General features: G+C 46.8%; 1 protein-coding gene and 1 non-coding gene across 3 annotated transcripts in view; one reads left to right on the top strand and one right to left on the bottom strand.

The window, feature by feature from the left end:
- The window catches only part of LOC140428191 (cilia- and flagella-associated protein 44), a 371239-nt gene that overhangs the window by 102352 nt on the left and 251973 nt on the right, over positions 1–16914 (bottom strand). For both annotated transcript variants that reach the window (XM_072514361.1, XM_072514362.1), the window contains 2 exons: positions 3326–3503; positions 1379–1834 (listed from right to left, as the gene is read on the bottom strand). In XM_072514361.1, coding sequence (XP_072370462.1) covers positions 1379–1834; positions 3326–3503 — 634 coding nt within the window. The remainder of the gene's footprint in view (positions 1–1378; positions 1835–3325; positions 3504–16914) is intronic.
- On the top strand, positions 9432–9504 carry trnar-acg (transfer RNA arginine (anticodon ACG)). Its single transcript has one exon. It is a non-coding gene; the product is annotated as a tRNA-Arg (tRNA).

Below are 16914 nucleotides of genomic sequence, written 5' to 3'. Positions count from 1 at the left end.
CCGAGAAACATTGGGCTGGGGGACTAGAGAATCCAACTCCTAGTCTCCTCAATCTCGCCTTGTATGACAATGCCACCATCTCAGGGATTAACCTGATGAACCTGTGTTGCACTCTCTCTAAAGTAAGTTTATCCTTCCTACGATAATGGGGCAAGAACCGTGCACAATACTTCAGCTTTTGTCACACCAGGGCTCTACATAACTGAAGCAAGACATTCTTACTCATGTAGGGTGTGGTGATGAGCATCAATGTAAATGCATGTAGGCTAGCTAGACACTAGAGGGAGCACCAGTGACATCACACACACACACTCAACCAATAGATCAGTTAGATAGGACGCAACCAATGGACATTCACGATACACAAGGAGGTGACACGACCACGGGGGGGCATTACACCAACCCATAAATAAAGGGCACCACACACATGATCTGCCTCTTTCCAGTGGAGACAGTCAGTGAGTACAGACACAGGGTTGATTCAATATTACACCCACCACCTGGATTGCAGCAACTGGTTAGTCAGTCTGGGTAGCTATAGTAGGATTAGCAGTCGTGTCGAACCCGAGTAATAGAAGTGTAAATAGTTTAATAAACGTGTTGAAGTTATCTCCACGTCTGAACCTTCCTTTGTCAAGTGCACCACAAGGAAGCCGCTTATGTTACGCCTACAACATAACAAATTATAGGGCAGCACGGTAGCACAGTGGTTAGCACAATTGCTTCACAGCTCCAGGGCCCCAGGTTCGATTCACGGCTTGGGTCACTGTCTGTGCGGAGTCTGCACGTTCTCCCCGTGTGTGCGTGGGTTTCCTCCAGGTGCTCCGGTTTCCTCCCACAGTCCAACGATGTGCGGGTTAGGTGGATTGGCCATGATAAATTGCCCTTAGTGTCCAAAAAGGTTAAGTGGGGTTACTGGGTTACAGGGATAGAGTGGAGGCGTGGGCTTGAGCAGGGTGTTCTTTGCAAGGGCCGGTGCAGACTCAATGGGCCGAATGGCCTCATTCTGCACTGTAAATTCTAGGATTCTATGATGATACTTAAATCACCTCACAATGAAGGACAACATACCATTTACCTTCCTGATTGCTTGCTGCACCTGCAGTCATCTTTTAATCTACATCTTCATATCACGGACCATGAATGGATTATGTTCAATGTCATATTGATGCCAGGCTGTGATGTTAGTGAAGGTGGTAAAATACTCAGTACTGATCAGACATACCTAATTCATTCTACATCACAATCATCAGTGGATTTTGTTTTGAGCTTTCAGTAAAACCATATGGGATATTTCAATGGGGTAACTAAAATCCAATGAATGTTTCAACTTGGATTCACATGCTACTTTCTATTATCAGTGTAATATGCTACATACCTCGTTAAGGACTGCAGTTTGCAAATATAAATTTGTTTTCTCTTCGATGATTTTGATTTCATCCTCCAGCTGCGATGGTTTTATCATCTCAATCACTGGTGATTTTACAGTATTCCGTTCCAGTTGCTGCATTGAGCTAGCTTTTGATATGTTTGGTGTTTCAGATGATTTTCCAAATTCATTGAGCTGTTGAGACATTTCCTTGCGTTTCTTGATGGAACTGCGTTCTTCTCTGAATTCTAGCACCTTTTCCTGGTCAATTTGGAACAACTTCTCAGGCATCTCATCAGGGTACAGACTTGGGACTGTGGGAATGGGAAGATGTTGTGAAGGATCGAGCATGGTTTGTATTGACCTCAACTCCTCGGTCAAGCTGGTGATTTGCTCAATGATATCAATCTTTGCGTCACGAAGATCAACTACCTTGCTGCTCATTTCAACTTTGAATTCATGAATCTATAAAAGATGGTTTAAAAAAATCTCATTAAGTTGGATGGGTGTAAATAGAATACCCTGATCATTGACGTTTTATGTATTATATAACTATCCAACCATAGGCTGATGTCAGAAACTCGCTTGCAACATTAGTTAACAAACCTGTCCATTGCAAGTCACAGGTTACAGGCATGGATTCTCCTGTCTGGTTTCAGAAATGTGCCAAATAGTGGAATTAACTGCAGTTGATGAAATTTAAGGGACACACACAATTCAGAGATATAAAACATTCAAATATCACACTTACAGGCTGAATATTATATAAATAGCTCTGGATATATCTCTCAATACACTGTACAATGTGTTATATGAATGACTTTGTTCACATCTCTCATTACATTGTTTTAGTGTACTGACCCCGTGGGCCACTTCAGTCACAGCGCAACAGTGCAACACTGTGCGGTATTTATAGAATCCCTCCAATACAGAAGGTGGTAATTTGGTCTATCAAATCTACACCGACCCTACTTAGGCCCTACCCTGCCCTATCCCTGCAACCCCGCCTAACCTGCACATCTTTGGACTGTGGGAGGAAACTGGAGCACCCGGAGGAAACCCACACAGACATGGAGAGAAAATGCAAACACCACAGTCACCCAAGGCTGAAATTGAACTTGAGTCTCTGGCACTTTGAAGCAGCACTGCTAACCACTGTGCCACCCTCAAGGTAATACATATTTTCCAATGGAATTTCTCAACTATCGCAGAGTGTGATATGTGGTAAATACAGGCAGCACGGTAGCACAGTGGGTAGCACTGTTGCTTCACAGCTGTAGGGTCCCAGGATCGATTCCCGCTTGGGTCACTGTCTGTGCGGAGTCTGCACATTCTCCGTGTCTGCGTGGGTTTCCTCCAAGTGCTCCGGTTTCCTCCCACAAGTCCCATGCTGTTAGGTAATTTGGACATTCTGATTATCCCTCAGTGTACCCGAACAGATGTCGGAATGTGGCGACTAGGGGCTTTTCACAGTAACTTCATTGTAGTGTTAATGTAAGCCTACTTGCGACAATACAGATTATTGTTATTAAAGATTATTATTAAATATAAAATTGCTGCAGTCCTTTAAAAACCAACTCAATAAGAATAGGGCGTGTAGGTATGTTTATCTGTTTATTAACACAGTGGATCAGCACAGAGACACTGGTCAAGCCAAATGACCCATGGTCCATGCTGTAACTGTTACGCGTGTCTCTGCATCCAAAACTCCCTTGATCTCCTGCCACCCAGTGTGCATGCATAACTGATCAATTAATTAAACCAGGATGTTCAGACAATTTTTGTTGTGCTGGACAGATGTTCTACTACATACTGTTCTTACTTAGAATGACATTCACAGTAATTTATCAATCCTGTGCTCCTCAAAAGCAGCAGGGGAGTCACAGATTCGGGACTTCAATCCATGTAGAAGTGGTGAACATACCTGATCTACAGCAAATCCCATCTGATACCTACCAGCTCCTCGAGGTGAATAAGTTGATTCCTTTTCTTCTCTGCGTTAATACGCAGATGTTCTGGTACAGTATAGTCAGCAGCGGTCTTTAACTTGAAATCGCCCATATTCTCCTGAGCTTCTTTAATCGCCGCGACATCATTTGGATCTTCGTAGTTATCATCGGGCCTGCTTGTGTAACTGCAGAGGAAAGAACAGTAATGTAAGAAATCCTGTGGTGCTTCTGTTGTAGACATGATGCTCAGGCTTCTCATCCTCAGCCATAAGAAACATGCAACAGCAATGGCCCATTTAGGTCCATTTATCAGCATTCAACAGTATCATGGCTGATCTGTACTTCAACTTTATTTTATTCATTATGTATTTTTTATTCTTTCACAGAATGTGGGTGTCGCTGGTTAGGCCAGCATTTGTTACCCATCCTTAATTACCCTTGAAAAGGTGGTGGTAAGTTGCCTTCTTGAACCGCTTATCCATGAGGTGTGGGTACACTTAGGGTGCTGTCAGGGAGGGAGATATAGAATTTTGAGCCAGCGACAGCAAAGGAACGACGATATATTTCCAAGTCAGGATGGTGAGTGGCTTGGAGGGGAACCTGCAGGTGGTGGTATTCTCAAGTATCTACTGCCCTTGCCCTTCTAGATGGTGGAGGTCACAAGCTTGGAAGATGCTGTCAAAGGAAAATTGTCATCTTCAATATCTCTTATTAACAAAAATCTATCAAAAGGACCAAATTGGATGAAATATCTAAGGTCTCAGACCAGCAAGGATTTGGATGTCGCGTATGTCCCTTCCATAATAAGCACTCCAAGGAAAATGGATCAGATTTTCAGTGATCCCCATCTCTCGTCATTGCCTCATTGCTGCTTTTGGTACCAAATTGGTTGCTGTGTTTCTCTACCTTATGACATTGACTACACTTCACTAACAACTGATTGGCTGCAAGACACATATGGCTGTGCTATGAATGTGAAAGTTACTATAGAAATACATTATTTTTCTTTTCCAATGTGCAACAATTTGCATTTATTTAGTGTAGTAACTTATCTCAAAATGCTGCACAGGAGTGCTACCAGGCAAGGATTAACACCGAGCCAAAGGAGACAATATGATAAGCTTGTTCAAGGAGGTAAATTTTCAACAGCTTTGTGGAAAGGAGAAAGGTGAATGGGAAGGGAGGAGCCTGGATAGCTGAAGGCAAGGCCAGCAATGAAAAATGAAGTTAGAAATGTATACAATTAGAGTAGGAAGAACGCAGATTTCTTGGGGGATTGTAGGGCTGGAGGAAGATAGAAATATGGAAGGACACCAGAAATGTGGATTTTAAATTTTGGTGTTAGTGAGCCTGGAGCCAATGTAGGCTGACAAGCAGAGGGGCAATAATGTGAAATGGGCAGCAGAGTTTTGGAATTGCTCAAGGTTGTGTAAGATGGAAGATAGACACATACAAATTAGTTTCAGGAGGCATGACTTGACTTAACTGAAACCGCTTGCCTGATGCCACACAAATTTGATTCAGCATTCGGTTTTGACACAGAGATACAGCTCACTTAGTGGCACAGTGGCTAGCTAGCATTGCTCCCTCACAGAACCAGGACCAGGGTTCAATTCCGGCCTTGAGTGACTGTGTGGAGTCTTCACGTTCTCCCCATGACTGCACGGGTTTCCTCTGGGTGCTCCAGTTTACTTCCAATTAGTGTTCAGGGATGAGCAGGTTGGGTGGAGTTACCGGGATGGGGTGGGCGAGTGGACTGAGGTAGGGTGCTCTTAACAGAGGGTCAGTGCAAACATGATGGGCCAAATGGCCTTAATCTGCATTGTAGGGATTATATGATCTACAATTGTTGCAAATTCCAAACAAGGTGATGTGCTCAACGGGAGATGTTGACAGTGTCATGCGTAGCCACCTGAGTTGGCCACTTCCCGACTTAAAATGCAGAACCGCAAAGGCTGAAGGGAAATTCAGCCAACACAGGCAAAGACTAGCAAATACAGAAATCATGTATATTGGAACCTGCAAAACAACCAGACAGCACCGAAACCAGCAGCCATCTGCATAGTAATGTAGCAGCCATCTACATAGTAATGTGCGATTCCCAGGCACAATGGCAACAGTTAAGGTAAACAAAGCCAAGCCAGACTCCTCGGCGCCAGCAGGAGCCAAGACAAAGGAAGGCCAACGGACACTTAGGGTCCGCCCAGCGATCAGGGAACCGCTCCAGCATTGGAGAAATCGATCCAAGTGATCGGAAAGTAGTCCAATCACTTGGAACCAGGTACGGGGTCCGCCCCGAAGTGCGGGAAGCCCTTGGGGACTATAAAGTAAAGCCCCCAAGATCAAATCACCTTTCTTTGGCAGGGTCACTCAACAACTTGAACCAACCCTTGACAGTGACCTGTCTTGTGGCCTCCAAGCAAGTAAGTCTCAAGTCAATGCTCGCTACGAGATAGGCGCTCCTAGCTCCCAGTCCATACCAGCTTTTGAATCCCGTAGACTCAGGACCTGAACGAAAGGCCATTTGTTCCCCTGACCTGGTGGGCCAGTCCGAAGCTAAGTATAGGCCTGTTAGTTATATGAATAGCCTAGAAAGTAGAGTTTATGCACGAGTAGTGATTTACTGTGTATAATAAATGTGTATTGGTTTGAATCTTACTAATTGGTGTGTTGAGTTATTGATCATTACTTGAACTTGAACCTCGTGGCGGTATCATAAATATACCTGGCGACTCTTGAGCAAAGGTTATAAAACAGAGCCAACTGAACCAACCAAAAGTTAGCAACACATGGGAGTGACCCTTTAAGAAAGATTTTAGTCTTATCACATGGCGTCAGTGATGTCATTGTGTGGGTGGAGTTGAGTTGTGGCTGTGAGGGTTTTACTTTCGCTATCAGTTTTAACTGCAGTGGACTGCAGACAGAGAAAATAAGTGTTTAGGCCTGTCTCTCTCTATTTTCATTTTAAAGAGTTGTTCCAGAAAAAAAACATTGATTATACCTGCTTTGGTAACTTAAAATATATTTTCCGGAAGTGTTTAAACCTGCTGGTGGGATGGGGTCAGAATCTCAGGAAAGCCAATCTTATTTAAGTGAGAATGCAGAGTGCTGGGCCCCACCCTTGAAAAAGGGTTTTTGGTTTATGGGATTTTGTTTTTTTTGAATTGGAACAGTTAAAGGGGAATTCATTAAGTGTTGTACATAGATTATTGTAGCTCTGGGGTGTCTTTATGTTTGTAATTGATAAAAATTCTTGCTGTATGTTTATATATGTATGTTAACTAAGTTCTTAGAATAAAGCTTGTTTTGATTAAAGTGTCTGGGAAGACTGTTGAATCACACCTGAAGGGAAGGCTCTTGTGCCCATCCTAGCCAAATTCAACATAAAGGTTGTAGGTCAGGTGGACTTCATAATATACTTTGGATTTTCTAAGCCCTGTTCCATAACAACAGCAACAACAGGCATCCAATGGGCATCAGATGTGAGGACCGAGGCCCTATAATCACTGTGTGTAGTTATATCAAAAATTTAATTGGGAGAATTTCCTTCCTTTTCCACCTCTTACAATCATGTTTCTAAAAGGAAAATCCAACAGAAATAGTGGCAAGAGGTAAGCCTATCTACACAATATTGCTGCAAAGGCCTAAACCAGCCGCTAGGCCTCCACTGGGGTAGGAAGGCTCACCACCATAATCCAGCAGTAAAATTCCTGGCAGTGGGTGCTCGTCTTTGACAGGACAATTGTGAGGGGAAAGGAGGAGATGGGAAATGGCAGGATACCTCAACATTGCAATGGTTTTCCTGTCACTACACCTTCAAGGAGCAGGTCAGGAACCTTAAAATGTTTGGGGACACCATATCAACGAGGGACAATCCAATACACAGAATTCAAAACATTCTCAGGCTCATTAATTGTTGAATGTCACTCTCAAATAAGCCAGAGGTGGGACCAAATATTTGGGGCCAGTTGTAGGCATCCATTTAAAGAGAGGTGGCCACATCCCATGATGAATGTAGGAATTTCAGATGTATTGTATTGTATGTATTTGGCGCAGTAAGAGTAAGACTTTGGTTGATATGTGTATGACTGCTGCAGTCACATTTGAAAAGAATTCCTCGTTTGAAAGACGACAAAAGTTTTGGGAGCCGGGGGTGCAATTAAGCCATCGTAAACAAACTATGGCTAATGTAGTTTTGTTTGGATTAAGAAGGATTCCCTGTGGAGTTAATTCGATTTCAGCTTGGTAACATGATGTCATTACTGGGTGGAGCTGAGGTTATCAGGCATTTTGCAGAGAAAAGTTCAGTTGCGAGTTAGATGAAGATGTGAACAGAGGTCAAGCAGTTTGCTTTGCAGTTCAGTTAAAAGATATGTCTGGACAGTCAGCAGTGTGGTTGGAAAGATGAACAAAACATCAGAAACAGCTTCTGAAGAAATATAGCCAAAGTTTCTGAACAGGAGCTAGATCTTTTCTTTAAAGCAGTGTCAAAATATATTTCTTTTTCAAAGTAGATAATTCAGACATCTCTGAAAAGCAGGTATTCCTGAGTGCTGAAGGTATTTTAACTGTGGATTGAGAGCTGAGATGGTTTTTCTTGTTAATTGAATGGGAATAAAGATAGCAGTTAAGGGTATTGTATTGACTGTATTGATTAGCATTGTCATGGGGTAATTGTAAGCTAATTTCCCATGTGATGTTAAAGATATTTTAACATTGTGTTAGTAATAAAGCTTGTTTCAATATACCATATCCCTATTTTCACTCCTGAAGCATGGCACACTTTCCTCTCAGTCTCACAAAATTTAAATAAAATATTGGGGTTTCTGTCCAGTATCCTGGCCACTGTTGGGGTCTGAGCTGAGATTGTAATAATCCATAGCTCCTCGCTCTGCTTAATCACAGAATCATTGAATTCATATAGTGCAGGAGGTCATTTGGCCCATCAAATCTGCACTGATCCTCCGAAAGAGCAGCCTACCCACTCCCCTGTCCTATCTCCATAACGCTGTACATTGATCACCAAGGGTAATTTAGCATGGCCAATCCACCTGACCTGCACATCTTTGGGCTTTGGAAGGAAACCGGAGCACCCGGAAGAAGCCCACGCAGACACGGGAAGAAAGTGCAAACTCCACACAGACAATCACCCAAGGCCGGAATTGAACCCGGGTCTCTGGTGCTGTGAGGCAACAATGCTAACCATTGTGCCACTGTGCTGTCAAAAAAAACCTCCAGTTATCTCACGAGAGCAGCTGTGGTATCTTGTTGGGCCAAATGGTTCACAATTTCCCCTCAGTGACCTGTCAAGCTGCAATATTCAGGGTGCCCTGCAAAGCCCGGAACACCTCTTCCGTCTCTTCCCACATTGTGCCATTCTCTCCCAGCTGCACAGAATGGCCACACTGCAACTCTCACCTGGGCACCTGTTTGCTCCATGTGCCAGTTCACAGCCCCATAGTCAGCTGCATGGGATTACATATCATGGAAAACAGTGGATATTCATAGTTTCTCATGCAGTAGAAACTGGTCCCTTATCCTATGTGCAGCCCCCCTGTCCCCAACAACTGCATGCATTAGTGGGAGTGCAGGTAGAGAGCTGAGAACTTGCAGAGAGTTGGGGGGTTAGCAGAAGTAAGACAGGTGCCAGCTGTAGGGTTGGTCTGCCTTCTAGCGCAGCACATAGAATTTGTCATCATAGCAACTCATGCTGAACTTCAGTGCAACAGTGACTGACCAACACACTGCAATAGTACTTTTGAAGTACGGCATGGTGGCACAGTGGTTAGCACTGCTGCTTCACAGCGCCAGGGACCCAGGTTCAATTCCGACCTTGGTCACTGTTTGTGGAGTTTGCACTTTCTCTTGTGCCTGTGTGGGTTTCCTCCGAGTGCTCCGGTTTCCTCCCACAGTCCAAAAATGTGCAGGTTAGGTGGATTGACTATCCTAATACTGCCTAAAAGGTTAGGTGGAGTTAAAGGGATATGGACACGGGTTTGGTCTAGGTAGGGTGCTCTATCAGAGCAAGGGCTGGTGCAGGTTTGATGGGTCAACTGGCCTCCTTCTGCACTGTAAGAATTCTCTGATTCTACGAATACATTTGGGACCCGTGTGGGCCAGTGGCGCAATGGATAACGCGTCTGACTACGAATCAGGAGATTCCAGGTTCGACTCCTGGCTGGCTCGGTTTTCAGAATGAATGCATTTGGGAAGGCCACACAGTCGGTATTTACCAGGACTTGGGAGCAGAGCTGGCCAAGCGAAGGGCCGGGTTCAATAAGGCCAAGGCAGCCCTATTCAGAAACAAGGTGTGGTTTGGGGTGCTGTACCCTGCCTGTCTGTGGGTCACGTATGGGGAAAGGAGTATTACTTCGATTTGCTGGAGGAATATAGAACATAGAACATACTGTGCAGAAAGAGGCCATTCAGCCCATCGAGTCTGCACCGACCCACTTAAGCCTATACTTCTACCCTATCCCCGTATCCCTGTAAGCCCTTCTAACCTTTTTGGTTACTAAGGGCAATTTATCAGGGCCAATCTACCTAACCTGCACCTCTTTGGATTGTGGGAGAAAACCGGAGCACCCGGAGGAAACCCACGCAGACACGGGGAGAACGTGCAGACTCCGCACAGACAGTGACCCAGCAGGGAATCGAACCTGCTGCCGGTAGCACAAGTGGATAGCACAAGTGGATAGCACATAGAGGAGGCGAGTAACCTTTTAAGGGACCATGATCTGGGGACTTTTAAAGACTTTGGATTTTGGGTGGGTTCACCTGCGAAATGAATTTGAGGAATTTTACTCAGGGGGTTGAGGGATGATATGGTTTTGAGTGCGCTTGTTGTTTGTTCCTGTTAGCATTCTCTATTCTGTATCATTAATTATGTGGAAGAAGAATTTTATAGCAGTTTTCTCCCCTAGTTCAGGGGTATTGATGATGGGGATATTAAAATGTGTGGAGTGTGGTGGGGAGCGCGGGGAGGGAGGAAGGAAGGGTGGGGACGAAGTAGCTTGGGGAAATGCAGGGACAAGGTCGGGCAGAGGTGCAAAAAGGGGGTTTTGATCCAAAGGAAGTGTGTCCTTTGTCTCGAGTGGGGGTTACCCTGCTAGCAGGTCTGCTAGTTAACGGAAACAAAGGTGGGGGGAGAATTGTGGGGGGGTGGGGGAGGGGATGGAGGTTGTTTTTCCTGGTTTCTTTGTTCTTGACGTGGGTTGGGATAGTGAGCCTGGTGGGTGGTGCTTTCTTTGATTGGGGTGCAGGCAGGGGGTGGGGGAGCTGCTGACATCAATGGTTTCCTTTTGGAGGAGGTGGTTGGAGGGAGATGGTGGTAGCCATCTTGAGGGAACCGATGTGGTGGGCAAGACGAGGTCTCGGGGAGTCCATTGGAACTTGGATATGGCTGATCGGAGTGGGAGGGGGGCTTGGAACCCCTGACCAGATTGGTCTCATGGAATGTTAGGGGACTGAATAGGCCGATCAAGAGGTCCGGTGTTTTCACTCATTTAAAGAGTTTGAAGGCAGATGTTTTTTTTATGCAGGTGACGCACCTGAGGATTAAAGACCATACGAAGTTGAGGAAAGGTTGGGTGGGGCAAGTGTTTAATTCGATGTTGGATATGAAGGCTCGGGGACTGCGGTGTTAATTTATATGAGGATGGTGTTATCGACGAATGGCATAGCGGGGAACATAGGGGTAGATATGTTATGGTGTGTAGGAGATTAGAGGGAGCGCCATGATGCTGGTGTATGATTACACCCCCAACAAGGACAATATGGATTTCATAAAGAGAGTGTTGGCAAAGGTTCTGGACTTAGGCATGCATCAGTTGATTATTGGGGTGGATTTTAATACTGTTCTTGATCCTAGGCTGGATCAGTCGTGCCCCAAATCCATGAAGGTGTCGGCGATGGAAAGGGCATTGTTGGGGTTTATGAGCAAATAGTTGGGGGGGTATACCTGTGGCTGTTTGGGCGACCCAGGGCAAAGGAATTTTCGTTCTTCTCGCAAGTGCATCGGGTGTTTCCCCGAATCGACTTTTTTGTCATGGACAAGATATTGTTGGCCGGGTGGTTGGGGTGTAGTACTTGACAATTGTGGTGTCGGACCATGTGCTGCATTTCATGGATTTGTGTGTAGAAGGACGGGTTTCCAGCAGCCACAGTGGAGGCTGGATGTGGGGTTGTTGGTCGATCTGGGGGCAAGTGAGAAGATAAGAGTGGCTATATGTACCTATGTGGAGCTTAATAAAAGTGAGGAGGTTTCTGTCTCCATGCTGTGGGAGGCGTTGAAGGCGATAATTTAGGGGGAAGCTCATTTTGATCAAGGCACATAGAAATAAGGTGGAGCGTTGGAAAGGCAGAGGTTGGTGGAAGCAATTTTAGTTGTAGATCGGATGTACTCAGCAGCCTCTGAGGAGTTCTTGAAGGAGAGAAATAAGCTCTCAGTGGAGTTTGAGATTTTTTCTATGGGGAAGGCGATGGGACAGTTGCACCGGTTAAGGGCGGTGTTTTACGAGCTACCCTTCATATGTGATAAATTATACTAGTCACTCATAGCTACCTCTATTCTCCTTAACCTTTCCTCGATGTTGCACTGCAAACAGAGGAGGAGCAGGATGAAGATCATGCTCCACATGTAGGCAATCTTCAAATGCAAATTCAATCTCACATTCCCTGTCATTCGACAGCCCAGAGACACTCAACAAGGGCACTGCAAAGTGAGTCAGGAAGTGGGCACAAAGTACAGATGGGCTGGAAGAGCTGGGGAGACAGCTTAGATGATGCAGGTGACCAAAGGTCATTTTTTTCTTTCATTGGATACAATCATAGCTGGAAAAGCTGCCCTTGAAAACATGGGAGTGAGCTGTGTTCTTGAAAAATAGAGGGAACAGTTGAGTCAACTGAATTGCTGTCAGTCTGGAGTCAGATAGGGGACAGACCGTTTAAGGGCACCATGTTTATTTCCCTAAAGAACATTAGTGAACCAGATAGATTTTTACAATTTAATTTTGATTCCAGTTCCATTGAGCTAATTGAATTTAAATTTGCAGCTGTTTTGATGAAATTTGAATTGATAATCATTGAATCGTTAGTCCAGGCCTCTGGGCTACTGAATCTGGTTGCTTATCATCCTGCTACTTAATCATCCTGCTGCCATACCACTCATAAGATGTCGATCCATAGAATCCCTACAGTGCAGGAGGAGGCCATTTGGACCATCAAGTCTGCACCAACAGGGCAGCACGGTGGCGCAGTAGGTTAGCACTGTGGCCTCACGGCACCGAGGTCCAAGGTTCGATCCCGGCTCTGGTCACTGTCTGTGTGGAGTTTGCACATTCTCCCCGTGTTTTTGTGGGCTTTGCCCCCACAACCCAAAAATGGGCAAGCTAGGTGGATTGGCCATGCTAAATTGCCCCTTAATTGGAAAAAATGAATTGGGTACTCTAAAAAAAAAAATTTTTAAGTCTGCACCAATGACTGAAAGAATACCCTACCCAGGCCCATTTCCCCACCCTATCCCCATAACCACAGCTGACCGCCAAGAAGGTTTGGACACTAAAGGGTAATTTTATCATGGCCAGTCTACCTAACCAGTGCATCTTTGCATTGTGGGTGGGAACTGGAGCACCCAGAGGAAACTCCACACAGACAGTGACCCAAGGTGGGAATTGAACCTGGGTCCCTGGTGCTGTTAGGCAGCTGTGCTAACCATTCTGCCTCCATGCCGGCCTGTTCTCAGAGAATTCAAATCTCAGCTTTTAAAGGATGCTATCAAAACATGTGTGTAGACCATGCAAATGGTCCGGGAATGTCTCACATGATAATTAAGTGGTGGTGAGTGCAGGCCATACATACATCATGTGAGTTTGATGCAAGAATCCTGGATGGTATGGCAGCTCCGTTCGCACTGGAGGCCAGTGCGCATCCATTTGCACTTGAGGCCTGAAGATCAGTCATAGCCTCCTCTTTGGTGCGAGTGTTCAGATTACTGTCACTGAAATCGCAGGAATCAGATTACGGATGGCTGTCATTAGCTGGTGAATTTGAAATACTCATTGAGCTGTCCCCTGTAATATTCAAATATTCCCAATAAATGGAGATGGGCACAGGGTAATTTAAATGATATCCCCCTCCGCAACATCATTGCTCCAACAACAAAGCACTGATGTGTGATGGGAATGGTTAACACAAAGATTAGATGAAAGTGCGTTAAGAACAAAAATAATGCTCTGTGTACATTTACAGGTAATCCATTAATCATTCATCACTAATCATGTAAGATCAAACTAACTGCTGGACCTTTAAAAAGGAGTTGATTATAATCAATTCAATCACTACCAAGTAACTGCTGGAAAAACTCAGCATGTCTGGCAGCATCTTTGGAGAGAGAAACAGACTAACGGGCGTGATTTTCCAGAAAGCTTTTAAGTGTGGTAGCGAGTGAGAATTGCCACGAGTTTCCCAGTGTTCGGCCTGGCGAGGCAGGCAACGCAATATAACGTTAATTGGTCCACTTAATGAAAATGAAATGAAAATGAAAATCGCTTATTGTCACAAGTAGGCTTCAAATGAAGTTACTGTGAAAAGCCCCTAGTCGCCACATTCTGGCGCCTGTTCGGGGAGGCTGGCACGGGAATTGAACCGTGCTGCTGGCCTGCCTTGGTCTGCTTTCAAAGCCAGTGATGTAGCCCTGTGCTAAACAGCCCCTTGCCGCTAATGAAGGCTCGCCAGCCGATTTGTCGGGACTGCGTTCAGAACGTTGAATAGCACTTAAACAGAACTTGCTCAACTAACCCTGTTAAGTAATGGGTTAAGAGACATTGCAATTAGTTGCCTCATTTATGATAAGTATCCATTAATTGACACTGATATGTAAAGGGGCTTCAGGTGGCCTCTGTGAGGTGATGTATAGTGAGAGTTTTGTGCAAAGGCTGTGGAATGAAATAAATGGGTGTTTGTGAAAAAGGAACAGAACTTTAGACTCTTCATATCACAGCAACTAAAACGTCTAACAAACCCCACTCAATTCACAGCCATGACGCCGAGATGACCAGCCCCAAGGTTTGGAGAAAAGGACCTGGGAAGGCTCCCAGATGCGGCCGCGGCCAGGAGGAATGCCCAGTTCCCCCGAGGGCCATGCAGGATGAGCCACAGGGCAGCCAGTGCCGCCTGGGACAAAGTAGCAGCGGCTGTCAGCTCAGGAAGCGTGACCAGGAGGACTGGCCTCCAGTGCCGCAAGAAGGTTAACGGTCTACACCGGGCAGCACGGGTGAATTGACACCAACCTCATAATCCCCCCGCCAGACCTTTCCGCCGCCAATCAAGCATCCCCTCTCCCAACCCTCCATGCGGACACAAACACTCCCTTCACATCTCCTCCCTTCAAACTCACCCCCAAACCCTTCCTTCACCACTGTGAACCACGTGTGTGGCTAATGATGCCCTCTCTGGGTCTCCGCAGGAAAAGCTCTCCTGCAATCGCCAGGAGAGGGCCCAGACTGGCAGAGTGGTGCCGGACATAAGAATCCTCATGACCTTCAAGGAACAGGTCCTGGAGGATACGGGGCTGGCTGAGGACAGAGTGGTCACCAATGTGGAGGTTGGCGCACGCAGCGAGGTGAGGATCTACCGGGCCACACCCGGAGAACCTGTCAAACATGAGTTGTTATTGTCAGAAACACTGACCCTTCCCTCCCACTGATCACATGTCCATTCTCCTGCAGGTCCTCCAGCCGACATTGCCAGCCCATCCGGGGTGGCCCCCTCCCCTGCCTCCCATGAAATCACCTCAGAAGAGAGCTCCGAAGATGCCACAATCGACATGTCACAGCTGTCATCCCCACCCTCCATCAGCGTAGAGTCACACACCTCAGTGGGCCATGTTAGTGGTCAGGCTTCTGGGGCACGATCTGGTAGGCACCACACAGTTGCCGATGTACATCATGTGGAGGCAGTAATGCCCAGCCAAAACAACAGTCAGAGGTCTGCTGGATCCCAGGTTCCAACCAGATGCTGAGTCTATGGACCAGGCTATCTGGGAGCTGATCGATACTTCAGGGAGCGGCCGACGCATTCAGAGGGAGATGTCAGCAAGTCCACTGTCGATTGGAGGAGTCCCAGAGGCTACGGGCACAGGAGATGTCACCGGCAATGTGTGGCACGGAGGCCAACACTACTAGGGTGGGTACGCACTGGAGAGCATGGTGCACAATGTCAGTAGCTTTCGTGAAGGTATCCAAGGCATGGCGCAGTTTGTGCCGGTCATGGCTGAGGGCCTCGGAAAAATGTCTGACTCGCTGGGGGACGTTACCCACCACCAGGCTGATCTTGATGAGGTGCTGCAGGACATGTCACAGTCTCAGATGGGAACATCCGATGCACTGCGGAGCTTGTCCCAGTCGCATGTGGGCATTACCGAGGCTCTGCAGAGCATGTCCCAATCGGAGGAGCATCGCCGAGGGCGTCGACACCAGGGTGCAGACTTCGGGGAGTCGCCAGGGCTGGCAGAGCCAGATGACGCAGGGGCAGCCGGGGCTCGAACCAGCTGCCCTTTGTCCCGAGGTGAACCCCAGGCCCTATGGGCACTGAGCGGGAGGAGAGGGTGCTGGGTGCCAACCCGGACCCGTCCCATGGAGTGGCGACGGTGGCCACCAGCTCCCCCGAGTTCCACCCGTCTGCTGAGGCCGCGTCTCATAATCAGCATATAGGACAGGATGGCAGGGTTGTGCAGGTGTTACCGACTAGTGCGCCAGGACGCTCCGGCCTGAGCCCCCGAGGACGCCCGCCAGAGACATCGAAGGTTACGGGATGTGGTAAGCAGCTAGCTGTCTCCACATCTGATGTGCATCCCGCGGCACACCTAGGTGTAATGGTAGAGCAAGGAAGGCAAAGCAAGTCAAGGATCACTGAGAGGGCACGGGGGAAGGGGGGAGAAGGGGATAGGTAGGGGGTGAAAGGGTGTTGGGGAGAGTGGGGTTGCACCATCGTGAGAGTGGGACACTGTGAAACATTAAAAAAAACCTTCTCCACAACCAGTATGACGCCTCTGTCACTTTTGTCCGCATTGCAGGCCGACCTCCGAAAACTTGGCCCATCTCCCCTACACCCGGAATGCCCTGCTTATGCAGGAATCCACTTGGTATGTGTGAAGTGCTCACTTAACCACAATTGGCAATTCAGCAATAGCTTTCAGCTGCATGGCCATAGGCCTCAGCAGGCGGTGGAGGTTACGGATGGTAGCTGGTACAGCCGAGCAGGGACAAGGGTTTCCCTCGGAATGGATATACATGATCCAGGTTGTTTTTTATATAAACTTAGAGTACTCAATTATTTTTTTCCAATTAAGGGACAATTTAGCACGGCCAATCCACCTACTCTGCAGATCTTTTGGGTTGTGGGGGTGAAACCCACATGAACACAGGGAGAATGTGCAAACTCAAAACGGACAGTGACCCAGGATCAAATCTGGGTCCTCAGCACCGTGAGACAGCTGTGCTAACCACTGCATCATCCTGCCGCCCACAATCCAGGGTTTGGCATGGTGGAGACACGCGCTAAGGAAGTTCGGCATGTCCACATTGACTCTTACCAATT

The sequence above is a fragment of the Scyliorhinus torazame genome, chromosome 8 (genome assembly GCF_047496885.1).
Source record: "Scyliorhinus torazame isolate Kashiwa2021f chromosome 8, sScyTor2.1, whole genome shotgun sequence".
NCBI classification, from domain to species: Eukaryota; Metazoa; Chordata; class Chondrichthyes; order Carcharhiniformes; family Scyliorhinidae; genus Scyliorhinus; species Scyliorhinus torazame.
The sequence above is the reverse complement of the archived record's forward strand: the minus strand, read 5'-3'. Positions and strand labels throughout refer to the sequence as shown.